Raw genomic sequence first — 24,803 nt, 5'->3', positions numbered from 1 at the left:
TGTATAATTGAGGCGGGGTCCAACCTCCCCCCGAACCAACCATCTCACATTCTTCAGACCTCATAACTTCTCACCTCACCTCATCTCACCGAGACTGCGATGCATGCGCATACATGCATGTGTGACCAGCCAGCAAGTGCATTCACGTGTGCGTTGATCACTTAATAACCATCATCGCACTGGTGGTTTTTGTTAGTAGTGGGAAGAGAGGTCGTAAAAAAAAGTAGTAATAGCAATAAATAATCATTGCAACCGCACCGCAACCGCCGCCGCCGCCGCCAATGAAGAAGATCTCCTCTACGGTCGGTAGCTAGTAGCTTCGAAAGAAGAAATTGAACTGGTCAACCTTGGATTATGATACGGTACGAGCAGGCGAGCGAGCGCGGTCCGTGGGTCTCGAAAAAAAGCCACGGGTCATTCCTCGGGCAAAACCGTCTTTGCCAGTTGAGTAGATATTCAATTTTTTTTGTTTAGATAGCAGTTGCGCGCGCGGGTTCGGAAGGTTGCAAGATGTGTTGTTTTTGATTATGTGTGAGAAAGAAAGAGGAGGCAATGAGGACAGAGACAGGGCGTTTCATTCGGTCATCGATCGGTGTTTGTCTTTCCACGTGCCACCAGCTGCTTCGCTTGGGACTTTGTTGACAGGGGGTTCGTTACGATAAATAAATCAATCGATCGTAGTCGGTCAGTGGGATTGCGTTTGGATGTCGTGTTAGGAAATATTTTACACTGGCACCGATATATATTTTTTTTGAATTGTATGTTTCATAATAAAAATTCATTAGTTGATCGGAAAAGGTGCTCTAATTTCGCCTCTTGTTTAGCTCGGTCGCGAGCAAGACAATTTCGGTAGATAAATTAAAAGCTTTCGGATTGTTATGTGACCGGGTATGTTCGAGCGTCTACTTTTATCCGGGTAGTACCAGTTTTGAAAGTGAAAACGATACCTGATCAGATACCATATTGAAAGCATGCGATTTTTTTAAAATTATTTTTCATAGTTTGAAAATCGATGTTAAAAAGACGAGTTTCATCCTTCATCCCACGTATTCACCAGAACTGGCCCCCATCGACTATTATCTATTTCCAAATTTGAAAAGGTTTTTCCAGAGAAAAAAAATTTCGTCGAGCGCTGAGATCATTCCAGAAACGGAAGCCTATTTTGAAGGCCTTGACAAATCTTGTTTTTTTTTCAAATAGCATCAAAATGTGGGAAGTCAACTGTATCGCTCTAGACGGAGACTATACTGAAGGCGAAATAAATTTCTTTGTTCGACCCGGGACTTCTCATTCCTCATTGCAGTAAATTTGAAGATCAAAATGGTCCCAAACAGTGCACAGTGGTTGTTAGAATCCGTATTGCGTAGGGAGAGTGGAAATGCCAACAAGGCACTGATGTTAAATCTTGGACACAGGGTGGGCTGTTTTTGGCTCAGCTATTGACACTATTGGGAGTACAATTTAGTTCGGTCCGTCCGCCGAAAGACTGGCTCTGGCTGTTATGAATATTGAACAGTAACAGCTGATGTCGCTAGTTTCAAAAGGTTAGATATCTGTCATTAATATTCAGTTCATATTGTTTCGAGTGTTACTCGAACAAGATCCGAGTCAAACGCAAGAGGAGCTTGCAGAATTGTTGGAAGTGTCTCAACGAACAGTTTCTGTGTACGATTAAAATCCATGGGGATGATTTAAAAGGAAGGCAATTGGGTGCCATATGAACTGAAACCGAGAGACATCAAAAGGCAAATTTTCACTTGTGAGCATCTGAAGGCAACAAAGAAAGGGTTTCTTTTTTTACATCGAATTGTTACTGGGGATAAAAATTGGATATTGTAACACATGAATCAATAAGTCCCGAGACTAACAATGGAAACAACATTTTTTTTGCAAAATTTTTTTTTCATTCATCAACATAATCATCTTTTAGGGCGATACAATGGTTCCAAGGTTTTTCCAATTTTTCAATACCATGTTTATAAAAAAATTATCTTTCGCTTCAAAATAAGCTTCAGTTTCAGCGATGACCTCCTCATTTGAGCCAAATCTTTTTCCCTGGAGCATTTTTCGAAGATCAGCAAAGAGCCAGTAGTCACTGTGGGCTAAATCTGGCGAGTATGGGGGGTGGGGAAGCAGAACAAAGCCCAATTCGTTCAATTTCGCCATTGTTTTCTTCGACTTGTGGCAGGGTGCATTGTCATTGTCGAAAGCAATCGCGGCACCCACTTGGAAAAAACCTTTTTCATGCTCAATTTTTCATGAAGGATAGTAAATACACTTCCATATGATATCTGTGTCATCTCAGCAATCTCACGGAGCTTCACTTTACGATCTTTCATTATAATTTTTGTCACTTCACTCACATTTTCCGGTGTAACGGCTTCCACAGGTCAACCCGAGCGTTCCGCGTCATTTGTGTCGGTACGACCACGTTTAAACTCGGCGAACCACCGACAAATCGTTGCTTTTGATAAACAAGAGTCCGGATAACATTTTTCAATCCATTGTTTCGCTTGCACTGTGTTTTTACCCATTAAAAAACAAATGTTTTATCAAAACACGAAACTCGGTTTTTTCCATTTTTTAAACAAACTACAAAACGACTTTACTCCAACCTCGATAACTCAGCTGTTTCTGGTCGGATCGACTTAAAATTTTGACCCGTTTCAAGCAAAGGTTAGTACTCTAGAAAGACGTGGTTACTGGTTTACTACGAGCGCCATCTCTGCTTTAGTCTCGAAACTTATTGATCCATGTGTTATGATAACCCCATGAAGAAAAAAAAACTATGCTATACCCGATCAATTGTTGCCATCGACCTCAACACTAACGCCGAAGCCGAATATTCATGGTTCGTTGCTACAATCAGGCGATACTATAACGGGCCATCGGTCATAGGCTGCACCTGATGAGTTTGAGCCGTGCGATAACGAGAAAATCGGTCGGAATACAATGCCAATCTCCTGCATGACAACGCTTGGCCCCATGTCGCAAAAGTCGTGAAAAAATATTTTGAAACGCTCAAGTGGGTCATTTTGTCGCACCCGCCGTATTCTCCTAACGTTGCTCGCTCTGATTACTGATTGTTCCGACCGATGCAGCAAGATCTGGCAAGAATCGGTTTACTTTTTCGCAGATATCGAAAATTAGTTTCAAACTTAGATCACCTTAAAAGACGAGACATTTTTTTCGAGAAGGAATTCGAAAATTGTCTGACAGGAGGGAAAAAGTAGTAACCAGCGATGGACGATATTTTGATTAATTTTTTAATTCTTTTTATTTTAAAATAAATTGATTCTTGATCCCAGAAAAACACGGACCGAATTAATTTGTACTCCCAATAAGTCATACTTGTTTTGTAGGACAATCAAAAAGTTTCATGTTAATCGTTCAAAGTATTTTTGCCTTTCTCATATAGAAAGGTTATGCAATCACTGAAAACCGACTTTTAACCGAGGCCCGGAGGGCCAAATGTCATATACCATTCGACTCAGCTCGACGAACTGAGCAAATCTCTCTCTCACCCCCCTCTCTCTGTGTGTGTGTGTATGTGTGTATGTGTGTATGTAACATGTATATGCTCTCACTTACACACATAACGTAACAAAAATATGCACGTAACAAAAATATGCACTCACTTTTCTCGGAGACGGCTGAACCGATTTTCACAATCTAAGATTCAGATGAAAGGTCTTATGGTTCCATAGCCTACTATAGAATTTCATCCCGATCCGACTTCCGGTTCCGGAGATACAGGATGATGTACCAAAAAAATGGAAAAAATATGCACTCACTTTTTTCAGAGATGGCTGAACCGATTTCCACAAACTTAGATTCAAATAAAAGGACTAACACTCCCATAGCCTGCTCTTGTATTTTATTTGGAGCCGACTTCCGGTTCCGGAGTTACATGGTAATATGTGAAAATAAGAGAGAAAGTATGCACTCATTTTTCTCTGAAACGGCTCAACTGATTTTTACAAACTAAGATTCAAATGAAAGGTCTAATAGTTTCCTAAAAATCTTTTCATCCGGATCCGTGCTCCGGTTCTGGAACTAAAGCGTGATAAGTGGAACGGTGATAAAAAAAACTGCAAAAAGGGTCTCACTCACTTTGCTTCAAGATAGCCACAAACTTATAGGTTCAAAGGGAAAATCTTAACAATTTCATACGGAATTCCTAAATTTGTTGTGGATACTTCCTACAGGTTCCGGAACTACAGGGTAAACAGGATTTGTAGAGTTTGTTAGATGAAATCCGAAAAAACTTTTCTCTTTTTTTTCATTCAATGAACAGTTGTTTTTTCCACAGTAAGATTTATGATGTTAATAGCATAAGAATAGCATCATTACACCGCTAGGTGGATTAAAACAGCTTTTGAAAATTAATCTCGAGTCTAATCGGTCTCTCTGTTTGTTAAAAAATAATCGTGGTTTGTTCAGAAGGACCTGTGATGTTTGTTTGTTGCTTTGATAATAAGATTTGAATTGAAGATTTTTACCTTTAATATTTTTTTCGTTCTGTTATTTTGGGTAGAAGTTGAGCTGATTACTGATTGAAATAATGAAGCATGTCTCGAAAAATCGAATTAGTTTCTATTGACAGAAATCTCTTCCGAGTAACTTTACTGAACTCAAAAACTCGGTGGGCTTTACGGTGAATCCGACCTGCTAATCCCGACTGTCTATTTCGAATTCCGATTCATCCACACACCGTGTGTGAATTTTCAATGGGCTAAGTTTCCGGACTTTGCTTAGCCCGACTAATTCCCGAAAAGTCTCTTACATACCGCGTGTCACATGGTTCTTCTCCCGATGATCGGCGGAGGTAAACGACACATACAAAGTACGGTAATATTTTGTCGTCTTCGTTGTTCGGTCGGTCGGTCGGTCGGTAGCAAGTGTAAATACGCGGCCGACGTCGTCGTCAAATAATCTCCGCTCATTGCATGCACACACTCACTCATGGGGTTTGTCTTTCGCCTTACATCGGGAGGAGGAATTCAACACGCGTTCAACTGTCTCATCACATGGTGTGTGATGATGATGATGACGATGATGATGATCTCGACGGGCCTCTTCCTTCTTTTATTTTTCTATCACCATATGGTTTATCATCATTTATGTACACTTAGCGGTAGGAGCAACGCCGGCCAGGAGCGCGATCTGCACGGTTTTGTGCCGAGCCGTGACCGGTGATGACATCATTGAAGCATATTTATATTTGCTCCGGCGAGAGAGAGAGAGAGAGAGAGAGAGAGCCCAAATCAGTGAGTGAGTGAGCGAACTTGGCAACCGAAGAGAGTCGACGCCTGTTGAGTTCCTTCTGGCATGAGAAAAAGAAAAACTATGCCTGGCAGAATGGGATCGGGTTGGTGTGCGGGTGGTACAAGAGGTGGAACCGTGGAAGGTCAGTCTCTGAATATTAACGGGCAGTTATTTTGGGACGGGCCGGTTTGATTCTTCATTTCGCTAGGGGTGATGTTTTCTTCCGGGACGGGGACGAGACTGGCGATGATTTGCGAGAGTTCATCAGGGTTCAGTGAAAGTGATTAATCTGTCAATCAGTCAAGCTGTCATCACTGAACGGGAATCCAATTATCGGTACAAAAATGTCCAAGCTTCGGGATTGGTTTTAGTTTTTCGTACTGCAGAATCTGAAACTGAAGTGGGCCAAAGTAACCAGCTCGTCTGGTGACGATTTTTGCTTCTGCCAGTCGGTTCGTTTAGTAAGTAACTAATATAGCCTACAAATTGAATCAGTTTTGAGCTAAATTAAGAAGAATTTTACCCTTTTTTTGTATGGACGATCCAAACACGAAACATCAAAATCAATTGTATCTATAAATAGACCCTGTTGCACGTTTGGTAGCTTCAGTCAATGATAATCCATAAGACATCGAGTGCACAGACCGCCATCTACGTCCAAACATTGGAACTACACCCCCAGCATTATTCAACTGGTGCTTCAGTCGATGACGAATATGTTTAGGCTTCGTTCCTTAAGCCTAAACGCAGAAACAAAACAACAACTAGATCTTCTGTGACACATGCCTGCTGTTGGACGTTCGCAGTGTGAGTTTCACTTCAAACAAGACCGTCATTCAGCTGATGGTCGTTTGCATTGGAGAAAAATACAACGAAAAGTGGACAACGATGGGGAACATTAAACAAAATCAGCCATGCTAATCGCTCTAGATGTTATCAAAAAAAATTAATAAGATTACTTCTTTGCAAATCGAAGGTAACAATCATTGGTGTAGTGCAAATCTAGAATGATTTAATTAGTTTTGTGTTATTTTGGCAGTGTGAAATTCGCACCAAACGAGCGCAAATAAAGCTAGCATTTGACTGCATCACGTTCGAGAGAAATGCACCGAACAGTGTTTAATATTGTATAGAATTCCACAATTAGACCCTTCTGAATGCCGGAAATGAATCCTGTACAACATTTTGATAGTTTCTTTCAATGAAATATGCGAATCCGAAATGAAATAATCGACATCAAAATTCCGTTTTTTTACCGTTAGGACCGCCCATTTGTGAAAAAACTAGAAAGGAAATCACGTAAAAAGAATGCTCTTAACCAAAATTGGTTTAGTATTGAACCAACTGGCATTGTGAGAATTTCGAGCAATTGCGTCATCCAGCTGCTGGTCGAGATAACAATGGTGAACATTACACAAAATCAGCTGTTCTAATGGGTTTAAATGTTGTCTAAAGAACTATTAGGATTTATTCTTTGCAAATCAGAGCTATAAATCATCTGTTTAGTGCAAATCTAGAATGATTTGATTAGCTTTGTGCTATTTTCTCAGTGCCAAATTGGCACCAAACGAGCGCAAATAAAGCTAGCATTTGACTGCATCGCGTTTGAGGAAAATGTTCCGAACAGGGTTTAATATCGCAGAGAATTTCACAATTTGACCCTGCTGAGAGCCGTAAATGAATCCCGTACGGCATAGTGATAGTTTCTTTCACTCAAATATTAAGATGTATTAAAATATATAAGCGAATGTACGACTTGTGTTACGGTTATATTTATTTAATGATTTCTTCTAGGACGAATAACGTTGACAGGCGCCCTTCTTCCTGGAATACAAACAAATTTATCTGTAACAAAATAGACCTTTTCCGGACTCCAAAGCCCCTAACGGTCCCTTTCAGGACCCCAAAAACCGCAACGTTAAGAACTTATTCAAAAAACTGTCTTGGATTGCTGCTCTAATTCCTAGAATACAAATGCAATCTTCCGAAAACGAATGGTCCTTCTTGGGACCACAAAATCTTAAACGTTCAAACCGTTACAAATCAGTTAATATCTATACACATTTCGCATGCAGTCCTACGTCAATCTCGCGCTTATGTCTCTGACATTACGTTCTCCGTTTTTCACTCACTTTTCTCGGAGATGGCTTAACCAGTTTTCATGATCTTGGATTCAAAAAAAGGGTTTTGCAATCCCATACTAAATTCCTGAATTTTTTTCGAATCTGACTTCCGGCTATAGAATTACAGGGCGACTTTACTCAAATACAGCTGAACCGATTCCCACAAACTTAAATTCAAATGAAAGGTCTTATGGTCCCATACAAAGTTACTGAATTTCATGTGGCATCGACTTCCGACTCCGGAATTACAAGGCAATATGTGCAAATTCATGAGAAAACGCGCACTCAATTTTCTCTGGAATTTCCAAATCGATTTTCACAAACTGAGATATTAATAAAAGGTATTGAAATTCTTTAAACAGTCGCCGAAAAGTCAATCCAGATCCGACTTTCGGTTCCGGTATTACAGCGCGTTAAGTGAAAAATTTTCAATTTCATGAGTATTTTTTGTGATAGCAAAACGAGGTACAACTTTTTTTAAAACTGACTAGTAAATTCTTCTAGTAGGCAAATCTTGCTAGTTGGAGAATTTATAAACCTATTTTAGAACTACAAGCCCTCGGTTTTCCGGTTCCAAATGCACCGATATTTGTGAAGAATAGCTCCAAAACTGAACTCACATCTATTTCACAGTTATTTAAACCGATTTTCACAAATCTTGATTCAAATAAAAGCTCTCACCGTCTTGAAAGATACTGTGCAATTTCATCCAGATCCGACTACCGGTTCCGATATTATAGTGCGATGAGCGTCAAAACGTTCAAACCGTTATACAAAACGACGACGTAAAACCGGTACGCATCGATACGGAAGAAGACAACACCACCGCCTTTGCGAACGAACCCGACACAATTTTTGAACACGAACCCAATCTCGTACCCGACCCAAACTCGATCCGAAACCGACAAACATTTTTTTCCAAAAACCGAACCCGACCAACACCCGTCGGAAATCGGGTTCTGGTCGGGTTTCGGGTACAAATATCAGAAACCCGACCATCTCTATCACATACTCTAAAATGAAACTCACTTCTTTTTTTTTCTCAAAGAAAACTGAACCGATTTTGTCGAATTTCGGTACAGTAAAAGGTCTTATGGTGTCATATAAAATCACTGAATTTTATTTGAATCCGATTTCTGGTTCCGGAGTTTCAGTAATGATGCAAAACAAAAAAAAAACCTTATTGAGCTCCTGAAGTGCCTTAAATACACTGAGGACTATTTTTACGCGCAACTTCGGAAATCCGCGTAAAAAACGCAAAGCCTAATAATTTTTTCTGTAAACCAAATGTCTCAGAAATGCATGAAACGTCCATGTCTGGTGTAATTTCAAAAAAAAAATTGATATAAAAATATTAACTTTCCAACTGTGAAAAGTTTTGAGATTTTTGAAATCAATTTTTTTTTATTTTTTTTTAAATTCTGTTTTTTTTCAAATCGACTTTGGAACCGCGTAACCTTGGAAAACCGCGTAGAATAATACCGCAAAACTGAAGCTTTTTCTAAAATGCCAAATGTCTTAGAAAAATGTCCACATCTCTTGTAATCTCAAAAAAAAAAAATATAGAAAGAAATCGACTTTGGGAGATTTGAGATACCTGAAATCGATAATTATTTTATGCCAAATGTCTTAGAAATGCAAGAAACGTCGAGATTTGGTTTAATCTAAATATTTTTTTTCAATATCGACTGAGACTGTGAGACCACGTAACTTCGGAAATCCGCGTAGAAAAAAAAACTGTAAAACAAAAGAACTTTTGTTTGTGTAAAATGTCTGTTTTTTCTTAATACCAAATTCTAATGGATGAAACGCAAGATCTCGACGTTCCATGCTTTTCAAGACGAAATCCGCGTAAGAAAGCCTTCTAAAAAACCGCATATAAAAAGATTTCAGTGTAGTGTTTGCTCAGAGATGACAACCAATTTGATAAATGATTCAATTTGTAACTTGTGTAACGCTCAGAGGCAGGACACGAACCTGCGTTCTTATGCATACGCGCTGCCATTTTGCCACCCTGAGCCATGTGATAGACACAGCTCTAACACACGACCAGGCATGATAAAGCGTCCATCGAACATGGTCTACATCCTGGCCGTCACCCGACCGGTACCATACATCCAAACGTTTTCTCTGTTCATCGAACACTAGTCCTCTCGCTCTGTACCAATTTTCCGCTCAAGCACTGAGCACTGTAGATCATGTTCGATATATGCTTTATCATGTCTGGTCGTGTATTAGAGGTGTGTTTATCGCAACGCTTAGGGTGGCGAAATGGTAGCGCGGTTGCACGGAATGCTTAAGAACGCAGGTTCGAGTCCTGTCTTTGAGCGTATGCTTTTTCCAAAAAATTATCTTTTCTGTAAGCTTGTTTTATTCATTTGGCTTCTCCACTATACACTTTTCAACTCACAGTCATTGCAAATACTGTATTTAGTTATGGCGACTTTACGTCAAACCAACTAAAAATTAATACATCATTAATCTTTTTGTTATTAGATGGCCATACAAACTTTTTTTTTGTTTTCTGTGAAGAGCCAAAGAAGTGTATTTTTAAAATACTGCAATATTATATAGGAACATACGAGTGACATGGGGAAGGTTTTAAATTAAAACATGTTTCTTCACTTGAAACTGCTACCGGCTCCTTCATTAATCTGAGATTTCCTCCACCAATCTGATGAAGCTTCAACTTGTTCGCTTTTGGTTTTCGTTTCGTCTTCGACTTTTCAGTGCATTAGTAGTTTATAATGCACTAAGAATGCTAACTCGCGGTTCAACATAAACCGCTAAGCAGACGTAAGGCAATAACTGACGTTTCAAACGTTCGTCGTTCGTTGGAAGTGGTAGTTAAGACCATTTTGACCATCTTTTTTCGTTTAGGTCCACTGTGTACCTGCGTGTCTGGTGAAGCCTTCACTTGTTCTCATTTTTTTTTGTTGTTTTCTTTCTCCCTCCCTCTCTCTCTCTCGCTCTAGTTCTCACACAACGTCGCGTGTTTTTCGGCGCTTGTGGGACTCATTGATACCCGGGAATCGAGGGTTAATCCATTTAGGCAGCACCTGACGGTTATCTGTTTGCATGCGGGGTTCGATGTCAGGCGGTTCGAAAAAGTGAAAACCTGTTTTGGGAGATTGAAGATGGTTTATGGTTTTTCTTCGGAGCCATGGGTTGGAACTAATCGGGGACACTATTTAGGACCGAGAATACTTTTGTAGGTGAGCAGTAGAAGCTCACGTGCTTCCAGTCAGGAACAGCTGAAATTTGAAGACCAACCTTTGAACGGAAGCCAATAAACTACCAAACTGCTTGTTTTATGTCACCCTCTGATACAACTATATCGATTTACTTCACTACAACCGGTGATAACTTCGAGGAAGCACGTGACTGTCCCATTTCCACTGTGATTACTTTTTGTTATAGTTTGTTGCCTGCTTCTTTGCACCACCCATGCTTGTGGTTTTCTTGGTCGGAAACAAAACGGGAAGGTAGACTGACCAGAACAAATTGTTTTCTTTTCCAATTCAATGAAAATGTATGATGCTCTAGATTGAAAATGGAATCTGTTACATCAGTCCGCATCCGTGAGCCAGAGTTCCTTGGAAACAATTCATGGCCTTCTTCAAGACTGGAAACAAAAATCGAACAACCGTAAAAGGAATAAAACAACCAAAGGCGACCTACATTCCCACCTAGCCGAAGCTGAAAACGCGTAGGCCAGCGACTAATGCGAAGGAATTCCGATTTCAATCCAAAAACATTTCGCAATTCTGTCTGGCCCAAGCGATCAAAGCATGGCTTTAAACTGAAAAGTTGAATACATTCCATTAATTATAAGTAAATTTCGATCCGTTCTGCCTGCTCCAAACCACTTTTCCGTTCTGGTGACAAGCAGGCTGGTAACTATTTTAGATCTAGAATAGCAGCCGAAAGGCCAACAGCAGCCGGCTTGTTGCGTCGTCGTCGTCGTCGTTCCTGCAGTTTTAAATTCTCGTGTAGTAATAATAATTCACGAGACCAGCCTACTATGGGTACTTCGTTCCCGTCGGAACTGTAGAGACGGACTGAGAGCGGGGAAGGGGCTGGTTGGCGCCACAGGTTCACTGATTATATCAGAATTATTGCATGTTTGACTACTGTTGGTGTGTTTGTTGACCTGTTCTGCTTCTTCTACGAACACCTTGCTTCACCGTTTGTGTCACCGTGAGCTCGCACCGTTTTGGGTTTGCAAACTATATCGTGCCTTCTCCGTGGAGTAAATTTGATTAATTCAGTGCATTGAATCGAACTAACTTGTCACGAACAAAAGTGGATTGCATAACCAACCTGCCCGTGAAACAGTCGGTGTGACGTGTTTGGTTGAGGGGGCGGGGCGGAACGTTGCTCTGTAGGAAGTTTGTACACGATGGAAACCGGGATCCCCGGGAAAGCAACCAACCAGGCTGTTCTATTCGTTAATCATTCGCATCCTATCGCGCTTCCTGTTCGAACTGAGAAAGCACTTTCATTGTGTTCTCTGTGTATAATAAGAAGAGAAAAAAGATACCTCTTCCACTACCTGTCGAAGCGGGCTTTTTTTCTAGATGAAATCAAATCATATAAAACAACGGATGTGTATAACAAAAGATCCTTCCGAAAGGTGCGATTCAACAGAGTACGATTTCGTCCTGTTACCACCTAAAGGTTATATATCCAATCGGCCTCCGACAAAACGGCTTTCAACGAAATGGCATCATTTAACAATGTGATTTTCGACGAAACAATTTTGGCCTTCGTAAAAAACGATTTTCAACCTTCGTCAGATACAATTTTCGACGGAAACAGTCTTTGTTGAAAGTGATTTTCGACGAGACGGCCTTAGCCAAATACGATTTTCGACGAAACGAGCTTGGCAAGACACATTTTTTAAAGAAAAGACCTTCGCCGAGAATGATTTTCGATGAAACGACTTTTGTTTAAATCGATTTTCGATGAAACGACTTTTGACCGGTACGATTGCTGACGAAAAGGCCTTCTTCGAAAGAGATTTTCGACAAAACGACTCTTATCACATGATTTTTGATGAAACGACCTTAGTCGAAAAATATTTTCGACTAGACGACCTTTGTCAAAATTGATTTTCGACAAAACGACGATTGTTCGGTACGATTTTTTAGAAGAAGTCTCGTCGTAAGTGATTTTAGACGAAATGACCTTCGTAAAAACGGCTTTCGGCGAAACGACCATTGTCAGACACGATTTTTGACTTGAAGGCCTTCGTCTAAAGTGCGTTTCGACGAAACTATCTTCGTCAAAATTGATTTTCGACGAAGAGATCTTAGTCAAAAGTTAGTCGTGGTCAGACACGATTTTTGACGAAAAGGCCTAGGTCGAAAGTGATTTTCTATGAAACAACCATCGTCAAAATCGATTGTCGACGAAACAATCATTTTCAAACACGATTTTTGACGAGAAGGCCTTCGTCGAAAGTGATTTTCGACGTAACTACCTTTGTCAAAATCGATGCTCGTTGATTCATTTTAATCATTTTCATAAACGATTTTTGACGAGAAGGCCTTGGTCAAAAGTGATTTTCGACAAAACAATATTTGCAGACACGATTTTTGACGAAAAGGCCTTCGTCGAAGAAAGTGATTTTCGACGAAACTACCTTCGACAAAATCGATTATTTTTTAAACAATCATTTTCATACACGATTTCTGACGAAAAGGCTTTCGTCGAAAGTGATTTTCGACGAAACTACCTTCGACAAAATCGATTCTCGACGAAACAATCATTTTCAAACACGATTTTTGACGAAAAGGCCTTCGTCGAAAGTGGTTTTCGACGAAACTTCCTTCGTCAACATCGATTTTCCACAAAACGACATTGGTAAAACACGATTTTTGACGAAACGGCTTTCGTAAAAAATCATTTTTGACTGAACGGTAAAATGGTTGTCGTCGGAATTGTTCTGACAAAGCGACATTCGACGGAGCGAGCCATTCAGAAAAAAAATTTCCCTTTGAAACGACGTTTGACAAAATAGCTATAGCAGTGTGATAATCGACGAAAATTTTCAAAGTGGTTTCCGGCAAAACAGCATTTCACGAAACGACCTTTGTCGAATAACAAAACGAAAACGTTTTCTTTTAGTGATGTGGTCGGAATCGGAATCAGTTTTTGACAAGATGGTATTCGCGAGAAAAACAAAAACTCGCGCGGTGAAATTCCCGGCGAAACGATCTTTGACGTAATTGAAAACGCTTTTAGATGAAGCGGCATTCGTTGAAATGGCATTAATCGATGTAGTTTCCATAGAAATCGGGCTAAAAAAACGACAAAATGGTTCCCGACGAAACTATTTTTATCAAAGCGACTTTCGACGAAACGGTATGTTCTGCAAAATGGGATCCGGTGAAAGGACTTTCGTCAAAAATGGCTTTTGGTGGAACGGCAATAAATCAGTGAAACTGTAAGTAAAATAGTATTGATCGGTATAGTTTTAGACGGAATAATATTCGTTTTTGATAAAATTGCAAGATTATTTTTAGTAAAACTACTTTTGACGAAGTGTTTCCCGGCAAAACTGATTTCGATGAATTCGATTTCCGGCGAAATGATCGTTGTTGAAGACGATTTTTGACAAAATAGCAAAATGGCTTTCGACGAAACTGTTTTCGACAATGCGGCTTTCGACGAAACGGTTCATTCGAAACGCTTTCCAATAAACGGGCATTTATCGAAGTGGTTACCTTCGATGTCGGATTTTTTGAAAACGACAAAATGGCGAAACTGTTTTTGGCAGAGCAGCTTTCGACGAAACGGTTAATTCGTGTGAAATGTTTCCTGCGAAAGGACCTTCGATAAAACGTTTTTTTGTGAAATAGTATTTGACGGAGTGTTTTTTGACGAAACAACCCTTATCGTGAACGATTTTTGACAAAATGAGATTCGGTGCAAAAGTTTCTGGCGAAACAGTATTTATTGAAGTGGTTTCCAATTAAACAACCTTCGTCCAAAATGAGTTTCGACAAAACATCAAAATAGTTTTCGACAAAAACTGTTTTTGAGGAAGCGACTTTTGACCAAACGTTCTTTTCGGGAAAACGCTTTCCGGCGAAGATGCTTTCGGTGAAATGGCATTTATGGATGCGGTTTTCATTTAAATCTGGTTAAAAAATGACAAAACGATCTTCCGATGAAACGACCGATTCGGGGAAATGTTTTCCAACGAGTTTTGTCAAAAGTCCCTTTTCGATTGGGATTTATTTTGCCGAATATCGTTTTACCGGAAACCATTTTACCGTTATACCAAAAACAGATTTCAACGAAGATTGTTTCGTCAAAAACCACATGGCTAAATGCCATTTCGTCTAAAATCGTTTTGTCGAAGACCATTTCACTAGAAACCAATTTCCCGTATAGACCGTTTCATCGAATGTCGCGTCGTCAGAAACAGTTTCATCGAACACAAGTAGCGAAATGATTCCCGGAGGAGCGACGAAACGGCATTCTGCGAAATGGTTTCCGACGAAACGATCTTTTGACGAAAAACGATTTTTGACAAAACGGGAAAAAAGGTTTTCAACGAAACAGTTTTGGACCAAGCTACTTTCAACGGAAGGGCCTGTTCGTAAAACAAAACGATTTCCGTGAAACGACATTCGACGAAATACTCTGCTCTAGCTCGAATCAGTTCGTTGAGGTCGTAAAATATATATGTGTTAAAGGGAGTGATGTTCTCGGAACTGATTCGATCGAAAAACACTTTTGAATAGAAATCAAACTCGCTCAGATTCAAATGAATCTCGTCGTCAAATTCTATTTCACCGAAAGCCCTTAGACTAAAAACTTTTGCCGTTTTGTCAAAAATTGTTTTGTCGAACCAAACCAATTTCCTGTATAGGCCGTTTCATCGAAAGTCGCGTCGTCAAAAACAGTTTCATGGAACACAATGTTACTGTTTTATCAAAAATCGTTTACATTGATGGTTGTTTCGTCGAGAGCCACTTCGCACTACTATTTCGCCAAGAACACTTTCGATAAAAAACGTTTTGTCGAAGGCCCTTTCACCGAAAACCATTTGCTCGAAAAGGTCGTTTCGTCGAAAGTCACTTTGTCGAAAACATTTGCATCGGTCGGTTTTGTCGTATTTTTTAAACCTAATTTCGTTGAAAACCTCATTGATAAATGCCATTTCACCGAATGCCGGGAAGCGTTTTTCCGAATGTGTCGTTTGTCTAAAACAGTTTTGCCAAAAATCGTTTCTGAGATGGTGACACAAGAGCTTCCTTGTAATAAGCTAGTAGTCGTATTATATCAATTCAAATAAAAGATCACATTCTGTTTGACACAAGTTCTGTTTACATCAAATGTCAAATTCCGAGACAAAATCACAACATATTTTCGAAACGGGAAATGCCGGATTTCAAGGCTAGCTTGATCTAGTTTCGTACAATGTCAAATAGCAGTTGAAACTTGATTTCGACTTATCTAATAACCAAATTTTCTTGCTGCTTTTGAGAAAAACAACAATAGGAGAAATGTTTTTTTTTTCTTTAAAAGCGAACAATAAGAGTTTTATATACTGCATTGCACATGATTTCTCATTTCTTTTTATTCTATGCAAACTGATACTAATTTGATTTTCTATCTCTTCTATTTGCAGTTTAGCTTAGGAAGCAAAAAAAAAACACACACAAAATGGCCTTAATCATGAAATACATTGACAGTATGCACCATTACATGGACCATTATGGAGGTAAGTTGAGAACTTTTCAATGCCTTCAACATATCGAGTTGTGTCGGATCACCTGCAATCGTAAAATTCGATCTTCTAACTGGTTAGTTAGAAGTTCATGATGATGATGATGAGAGGTGGAACCAGTTTCCTGTTTGTCCGTTGTCCAAAATACCCTAACGTGGGGTTGACGTTTATCGCCTTAGTGGCTAATGGCCTCCGCCGAAAACCCTATCCAAGTTTGCGGCAAGGGACTAATTCGGAGTTAGTTTGCAACGCAATTCACGGAACTGGTTTGAATTTGCATGATTTGGCTGGGTAAACTTTATCCGAACAATGTTTGCCAATCAGTCGATGAATTCTGTTTGTTTTTGTACCTGTGTTTAATCATTTGTTGACTTCGACAACAACAACAATAACAACCGCAAGCAAACTGGAATTACTGCTCGGAAGTACACACTGCCTGCCAATCAAACGATTACATTGTCCGGAAAACGTTCGCTTTATTACCGAATAAACAATCACTTCGAGATAAGTTTACTTAGCTTTGACAGAAGTCAACCGATCCGGACTTTCCTCGCGCGTGTATCGGCAAACAAAGCTCAGCCTTACTGCGTTGCTACGGGATTATCGAAGAAGTATTTCACAATCAAAGTTCATTGCTTCGAAAGAAACACAGACGATTGACTGCACACCGAGAATCATAGTTTTTACAATTAGATAAAACTCTTAAATAGAGAATTTTAGCAATGGTCGGGAATGTTTTAATTGAGAGTGTAATCAGACTACTTTGATTCAACCAGCAGTTCTCGATTGCTGTTGTTGTTTTGATCGCTCCGGATAAAATTTTCCGAACACCATACAACAAAATTTAAGCCCGTGATTGATTGATTCGTTTATTTTTTTCTGAAGCGAGTTTTGTTTTTTGTCGCAGATCTAAAGTCGATCAAAACGCTTGACATGTTTCATCTGAAGTTCAGTGAAATATATTAATTCAACTGGTTCAAGCGAGAACAAGTTTGTCTCGCTCAGCGGTAAGAAATTCTGTTCTTTGTTTTTGTATTGAAAATTATCCGGTTCTAGAAACAACCAGATCTGGTTTGTAAAAAATTCCGAAAATGTTCGAATCATCAGTTTTTACACCCAAACCTCTGTTTACGTACACTTTTTTTACGTTACCTCCATTTACGTAACGCTTTTTTACGAACCAAATCCCAAATAAATGTAACGTAAATGTGTTTGAAAAGTAGAAAACAGGAAAACGATGTTTGAGATATTTCTTGAATCTACCCAGGCGACTACCGGTTTGTCGATACTCCTTGAAAATACTTACCGTATGTGTATTTTTGGAACGAATTGGATGAACGCGTTTAAAAAACCAATATAGTGACTTCAGATGTGTCGATATTCCTTGAAGATAATTACTATATGATTATGAAGGGCGACTTTCTGAGAGGTAGAGGTTTTTTAAAAAAAACACAAAAAGTTTAAGAAAATTGATGAAATATTTATTGGAATCGATATAACTTAGTGCTCGAAGATGGTTTCATGCAAACGTTGGCCGCGGCCCTTTTTTCAACATATCGGTCGGTATTTCACGAATAAATTCTTCAATATTGGCTTCCAGTACGTCAATCGTTGCTGGTTAATCCTTGTAGACATAAGCCTTAACATGGCACCGCAAGAAATAGTCCAAAGGTGTTGAATCACACGATCTAGGCGGCCAATTGACGGGCTCAAAACGTGAGATGAACTGTTCATCGAAGGTGGCTCTCAATTTGGTCATAGTTTCGCGTGCCGTGTGGGATGTGGCACCGTCTTGTTGAAACCAGATATGTAAGGTATGTTCAATTCATCCATTTTGGGCAAACCAAAATCGTCAAGCATCACACGGTAGCTCTTGCGAATGTTTCTGGCTGATCCTCACTCCAGATGCGGCAATTGTTCCGGTTGACGTGTCCATTCAACCAGAAATGAGCTTCGTCGCTGAACACAATTTTTCGATGTGAAAGTGGATTTTACTGCAACTCTGTCAGCGCCAATTCAATCAAATGTTAGACGTTGTAAGTCGATTTATGATTAAATTATAGACCAACTGAACAGGTTTGACAATGACACAACACACAATTCACGCGTGATCTGTCAAAAACAGTATTACCAAAAAGATACCAGCAAAAAAATCACCCTTTATATAATTTAAAAATAGATATGTTTAAGAAAACGATGATTACTTTCGATGGAATATTTTACTACATGAATATATTCAAGTTCGTTACGAAAATACCCATGTTATAAATTGTTTTAAAGAAATGTCAATAGATCAGAAATCGCCATCTTGGATTTCGGGTCGACCTTTAGCATCGTTTTTCGGTACCTACACATCATATCCGTTTCGAAAATACCCATAGTGTAAGGGTTATTAACCGGAAATTTCCATGTTGAATTTTTGAAACGACTTCAAACATTGCTTTCCGGCATCTGCTCTTCAAATCTGTTTCAAATGTTTTCATATAGTAACAGTTTTCGATATCAATATACCGCCATCTTGGATTTCAGAGCAATCCCAAACATCGCTTCCCGGCATCTGCTCGTCAAAGTCATTCCGAAAAGTCTCATATTATAAAAATTCCAAAGGAACCGGAAGTCGCCATCTTGGATTTTGAAAAGACTTGAAACATCATTTTCCGGCAACTGCTCTTCAAACTCGTTTCGAAAATACACATATTGTAAGGATTTTCAAGGAACATCAATTAATCGGAAGTCGCCATCTTGAATTTCAGAACAAACATTGCTTTCCGGTTCTTAATCATCAAATCCATTATTTATACAATATTCACTGCACAAACTGTTTTTACGCAGTAAACTTCAAATTACGTAAACTTTTTTCTCGAACTGATTCGATTTACGAACCCCCGCCATGGTTCGTAAATTGATGTTTCGGTGTATTGATCTACTAATGCTAAGCCAAAATGCCATTTCTTAACAGAAGTGCCGAAAAAAATAGTGATGATTTTCTGACCGCTAATGCACTGATGAGACGAAGACGAAACGGAATAATATGAAAAAACTGTAATTTGCAGCTTTGTACAAACCGGTAACCAAATGGATAAAAAATCCTTAAATGAGAAATTTAATTTAGCGACGATTATCTGGCCGTCAACGGTAAAGTAGTCATTTAGAGAAGTTTCAACATAAACTGCTAATGCACTAATGAGACGAAGACGGAATGGAAAAATAAGAAAAAACGATCAAGTGTTGCTTAGTACAAACCGTTGTTGAAGCTAAACAAAAACCTTTCAATGAGAAATTTAATTTAGTAACGATTTTATGACCGTCAACGGATAGTAATTGTGCAGAGTATTCCATGGTAAACTGCTAATGCACTGATGAGTCGAAGACGAAACAGAAAAATAAGAAAAAATTGTAATGTGAAGCTTATTACAAACCGGTATCCAAGCGATACAAAAACCCTTCAATGAGAAATTAAATTTAATGACATTTTCTAGCATTCAATGAAGTAAACTGCTAATGCATTGATGAGTTTTAGACGAAACGGAAAAATAAGTAAAAATTACCATGTGCAGCTTAGTACAAACCGTTATCCAAGCGGAACAAATGAGGTAATGAGGTATTAAATTTAGTGACGATCTTCCGATCGTCAACGATCAAATAGTCATTTAGAGAAGTTTCAATATAAACTGTTATTGCACTGATTAGTCGAAGACGAAACGGGAAAATAAGTAAAAACGGGCAAGTGTTGCTTAGTACAAACCAGTATCCAAGCGAAAACCCCTTATATGAGAAATTTAATTAAGTGACGATTTTCTGCCCGTCAACGGTCAAGTTGCTATTTAGAGAAGTTTCAACATAAACTGCTAATGCACTGATGAGTCGAAGACGAAACGGAAAACTAAGTAAAAATGATCGAATGCCGCTTAGTACAGACCGGTGTCCAAGCGGAACATAACCCCTTAAATGAGAAATTAAATTTAGTGACGATTTTCTGACCGTCAACGGTCAAGTATTCATTTAGAAAAGTTTCAACATAAACTGCTATTGCACTGATAAGTCGAAGACACAATGGAAAATAAGTAAAAATTATCAAATGCAGCTTAGTACAGACCGGTGTCCAAGCGGAACAAAAACTCTTCAATGAGAAATTTAATTTAGTAACGATTTTCTGGCCGTCAACGGTCAAGTAGCTATTCTGGGAAGTTTCAACATAAACTGCTATTACACTGACGTCGAAGACGAAACGTAGAAATAAATAAAAAAAAATCAATGTGTAGCTTAGCTCAGATCTTCCCCTGACGTCAAAATTAATTCCTCTGAAAGCTATTTGTTCGAATGCCATTTCGTCGAATCATACAATAATTCTAATTGCTCGTTTTGGTGTGAAAAATGGTTGATTTTTTTTGCCACCATACCTCTAACTAACCCATAAACTCTAGCTTTGGTGTGAAATCTTTCCTAAAGGGGGGAAATTCTATAGGATTCGGTGAAATGACCCTTTCGGCGAGATGACTAATCTTACAATAATCCTAAATTGATGTGCTGCCGTTCAGGTCGTAATTTTTTTGCTACCCGACTTCTGACTAAGAGCCATAAGCTTCAACATTGTGTACACACAGAGAAACGATTAAACCTAGCCATATGTGATAGTGTCGCCACTTACGATGGCGGGCCAGAAATCGGAACGATTATTTTCATAATCGAATAAAATCGTTATCTCGACTTCAGGTTGTAACTGGTTATCACAGGCCTTCGGAAATCGAACGATTCCATAGACGGAAAAATTTAATTAGAAAAAAAAGTCACCGTAAACTGCGGCAAATCAGTTCTTATCCGGTCAGTCCGCCGTTTTAGATTAGATAACTGTTTATTAGACAAGGAAACTTCCTGATAAAAAAAAACTCGGATGCTTTCATTAAACGAAAGTCACAGTCAATCGATTCAGTCGTCGCCCGAACTGATAGTCTTTATCTGACTCAGACCAGTTGTTATTTTCAGTGCCGAAGAGAAGGGGGCGTATCTTCGTTGATTTGTCACACTGAAGTCATATACTGGAGCTTTGTTCGAAACTGATCACGAGTTATTCACGAATTCATTCAGCAATTCCTTGAGAAAAAGATTTACGATCTTTCAGAAATTCTTAATATTTAGTACAATCATTCTCCATTGAAAAATAATAGACTTGTAGGATGACCATTTTGCCATTTGTTATTAGGGAGACCATTTCCATATTGAGGTGAATCAAAAATTCTTATCTGCATTATACATTTTATAAAGATTAGACATTTTGACTAACATATAATACATTCAGCGAATAAACTTTTCCATTTAAATGTTGACAAGGACCTATCATGCACTCTTGAGATTAAGTCAAACGAAAATGAAACCAAACGAAAACCTGTGCTCCTGTTACTGCTGTATAAGAAATTCAATTTTAATGGATAGTTATACTTTTTAAGTAGCATAATGAAACATGCTTTGTGATTGGATTTTAATTTTTGTTATTATAAATATAATCATTTGTAATCACAGCCGAGCAATCCGGTTGTTTTTTTGAAAATGTTGTAAATTTTCTTTCTCTCGTACACGTTATACAAAGTTGAAAAAAATAAACGCTGTGTGCTTCGTTCGCAAAGGCGGTGGTGTTGTCTTCTTCCGTACCGATGCGTACCGGTTTTGCATCGTCATTTTGTATGACGGTTTGAATGTTTTGACTCTCATCGCCCTATATTTTTGGATGCGAAAGTCGGATCTGGATGAAATTGCACAGTGTCTTTTATGACCCTGCGAACTTTTATTTGTTTTTAAAGATTTGTGAAAATCTAAAACTAAACTAAACTAAAAGAATTTACTGGTAAGTTTTATAAAAATTAGCACCTCGTTTCACTACCACTTGTGAAAAAATTCTCAAGAAATTAAAAAAAATCCCTTATCGCGCTGTAATACTGGAACCAGAAGTCGGATTTGGATCAACTATTCGGGGACTTTTTAGAGATTTTTTTTTTTTTTCATAAATGCGTTTATTTCTTAAGGCAGTTTACATAAGTTTTTCTTCGCCGTAGCATCACTTTTACATAATATTCTTACCCTAATTTAATTGTAACATAGTCACAACGTTTTGAATTTATTAAAATATATTCTCTTATAGCTTAAATATCATCTTATGTAACTCGTCATTAATTATGAAATCTACTCGGAAATATTATTTGAACCAAACGATTACCTTCTATAAATTATAAAATAAGCTGTTTTTTTTTGACATTTTGTTGATAATTTCATAAACTGTTTCGAGTTTGTTTGTATCATTACATAATTTTTATTCTAATTTAGCTATTGGTTGAACTCATGGACGCAGCTGGGATCAGAGCTAAGTCTTAAAAGGGGCCTTTATTAAATTGAAACTCCAATTTTCTTTATGAAATGATAAATAAGTTTCATGTATGAAAGGTCACGACAAGCAAGAATGTCTCGAACTGGGATATTGGATAGTCTACCTTGGGTACGCAAAGAATTTATTAGTTGAGATCTGACATCACGATACTCCACGCATGTCCAAACGACATGATCAATATCCCGATAACCTTCTCCGCAAGCACAATGATTAGTCTCGGAGAGCCCAATTCGAAGGAAATGTGCATCTAACGTGTAGTGATTGGACATGAGTCTGGACATCACACGAATGAAATCCCTACTCACATCCAGTCCCCTGAACCATGACTTTGTCGATATATTCGGAATAATTGAGTGCATCCACCGACCCAGATCATCTCTATCCCAAGAAGCTTGCCAGCTGGCAAGTGTTCTTTGGCGAGACGAGCTATAGAATTCGTTGAAAGCAATCGGTCGCTCATAAATTTCACCCTCAATAGCACCACGTTTGGCTAAAATATCGGCTCTTTCATTGCCAGGAATAGAGCAATGAGCCGGGACCCAGACTATAGTGATTAGATAATTATTGTTCAATATGTCGTTCAGGCACTGTTTTATTTTGCCCAGGAAAAACGGTTCAGTCTTGCCAGTCATGTTTGAGCGAATGGCTTCAATTGCACTCAGACTATCTGTGAAGAGGAAATAATGGTTTGGAGATAATGTGACGATTACACTCAAACTATAATGAACTGCTGCTAGCTCTGCTATATAAATAGATGCAGGTTCTTGAAGCCTAAATGAGGCCGAAACATTATTGTTGAACATACCAAACCCTGTCGCTTCTTCAATCCGCGATCCGCCCGTGTAAAACATTTTCTCAGAGTCAATATGCCTGAACTTACTTGAAAATATTTTTGGGATTTCCGTCGAGCGTAGATGATCCGGGATTCCACGCACTTCGCGCTGCATGGATGTGTCGAAAAATAAAGTTGAGTCAGGGACATTTAGGAGGCTGACATGGATAGGAATATATCTTGAAGGGTTGATTTCCTGTGACATATGGTTAAAATATACTGTCATGAATTTTGTTTGAGATCGAAGCTCGACTAGTCGTTCGAAATTATTAATTATCATGGAATTCAGCACCTCACATCTTATTAGCAGGCGTGATGAAAGCTCCCAAAATCGATCTTTTAATGGAAGAACTCCCGCCAGAACTTCAAGACTCATTGTATGTGTTGAATGCATGCAGCCTAAGGCAATTCGCAAACAACGGTACTGAATTCGCTCAAGTTTGATAATATGAGAGTTTGCAGCGGAACGAAAACAAACGCATCCATATTCCATCACTGAAAGTATCGTTGTTTGATACAATTTTATTAGATCTTGCGGATGAGCACCCCACCAAGATCCTGTTATTGTTCGAAGAAAATTTACTCTTTGTTGGCATTTCGTTATCAGATACCTAATGTGTCCTCCCCACTTGCATTTGGAATCGAACCACACCCCGAGGTATTTAAAAGTTAAAACCTGTTGGATCATTCTTCCCATCATATGGAGCTGAAGCTGCGCGGGATCATGCTTTCTTGAAAAGACGACTAACTCTGTTTTCTCCGCAGAGAATTCGATACCAAGATGAACAGCCCAATCGGACAAGTTATCTAAGGTATCTTGCAATGGTTTATGCAGATCAATAGCTTTGGGTCCAGTAACTGAAACCACGCCATCATCTGCCAATTGTCTTAGTGTACATGGGGTTACTAGACAGCTGTCAATGTCATTCACGTAAAAATTATAGAGGAGCGGACTGAGGCATGAGCCTTGCGGGAGACCCATGTAGCTAATTCTGAATGTTGCCAAATCGCCATGTGAAAAATACATGCACTTCTCTGACAAAAGGTTGTGCAAATAATTATTTATAACCGCTGGAAGTCCATGTTGGTGGAGCTTGTCTGAAAGAACATCAATGGAAACTGAATCAAATGCTCCTTTAATGTCTAAAAATACAGATGCCATTTGTTGCTTTTGAGCGAAGGCAATTTGGATGTCAGACGAAAGTAATGCAAGGCAATCATTCGTCCCTTTATTTCTACGGAAGCCAAACTGAGTATCTGACAACAAACCGTTCGTCTCGACCCAAGTGTCGAGACGTCGTAGAATAATTTTTTCGAACGATTTTCTGATGCAGGATAACATCGCAATGGGTCTATATGAGTTGTGATTGGAAGCTGGTTTCCCCGGCTTTTGAATGGCGATAACTTTCACTTGTCTCCAGTCAGGTGGAACAATATTTTGCTCAAGAAACTTGTTGA

The 24,803-nt window shown here is 38.9% G+C and overlaps 1 protein-coding gene across 4 annotated transcripts in view; it reads left to right on the top strand.

Annotated features, from left to right (window-relative positions):
* The window catches only part of LOC131434653 (elongation of very long chain fatty acids protein AAEL008004), a 180,215-nt gene that overhangs the window by 82,150 nt on the left and 73,262 nt on the right, over positions 1–24,803 (top strand). For all 4 annotated transcript variants that reach the window (XM_058601623.1, XM_058601633.1, XM_058601607.1 and 1 more), the window contains one exon: positions 16,039–16,131. In XM_058601623.1, coding sequence (XP_058457606.1) covers positions 16,074–16,131 — 58 coding nt within the window. In that variant the 5' untranslated portion in view covers positions 16,039–16,073. The remainder of the gene's footprint in view (positions 1–16,038; positions 16,132–24,803) is intronic.

The sequence above is a fragment of the Malaya genurostris genome, chromosome 1 (assembly GCF_030247185.1).
Source record: "Malaya genurostris strain Urasoe2022 chromosome 1, Malgen_1.1, whole genome shotgun sequence".
In the NCBI taxonomy this organism is placed as follows: domain Eukaryota; kingdom Metazoa; phylum Arthropoda; class Insecta; order Diptera; family Culicidae; genus Malaya; species Malaya genurostris.
Note: the sequence above shows the minus strand (reverse complement) of the source record. Positions and strands in the feature narration are given on the sequence as shown.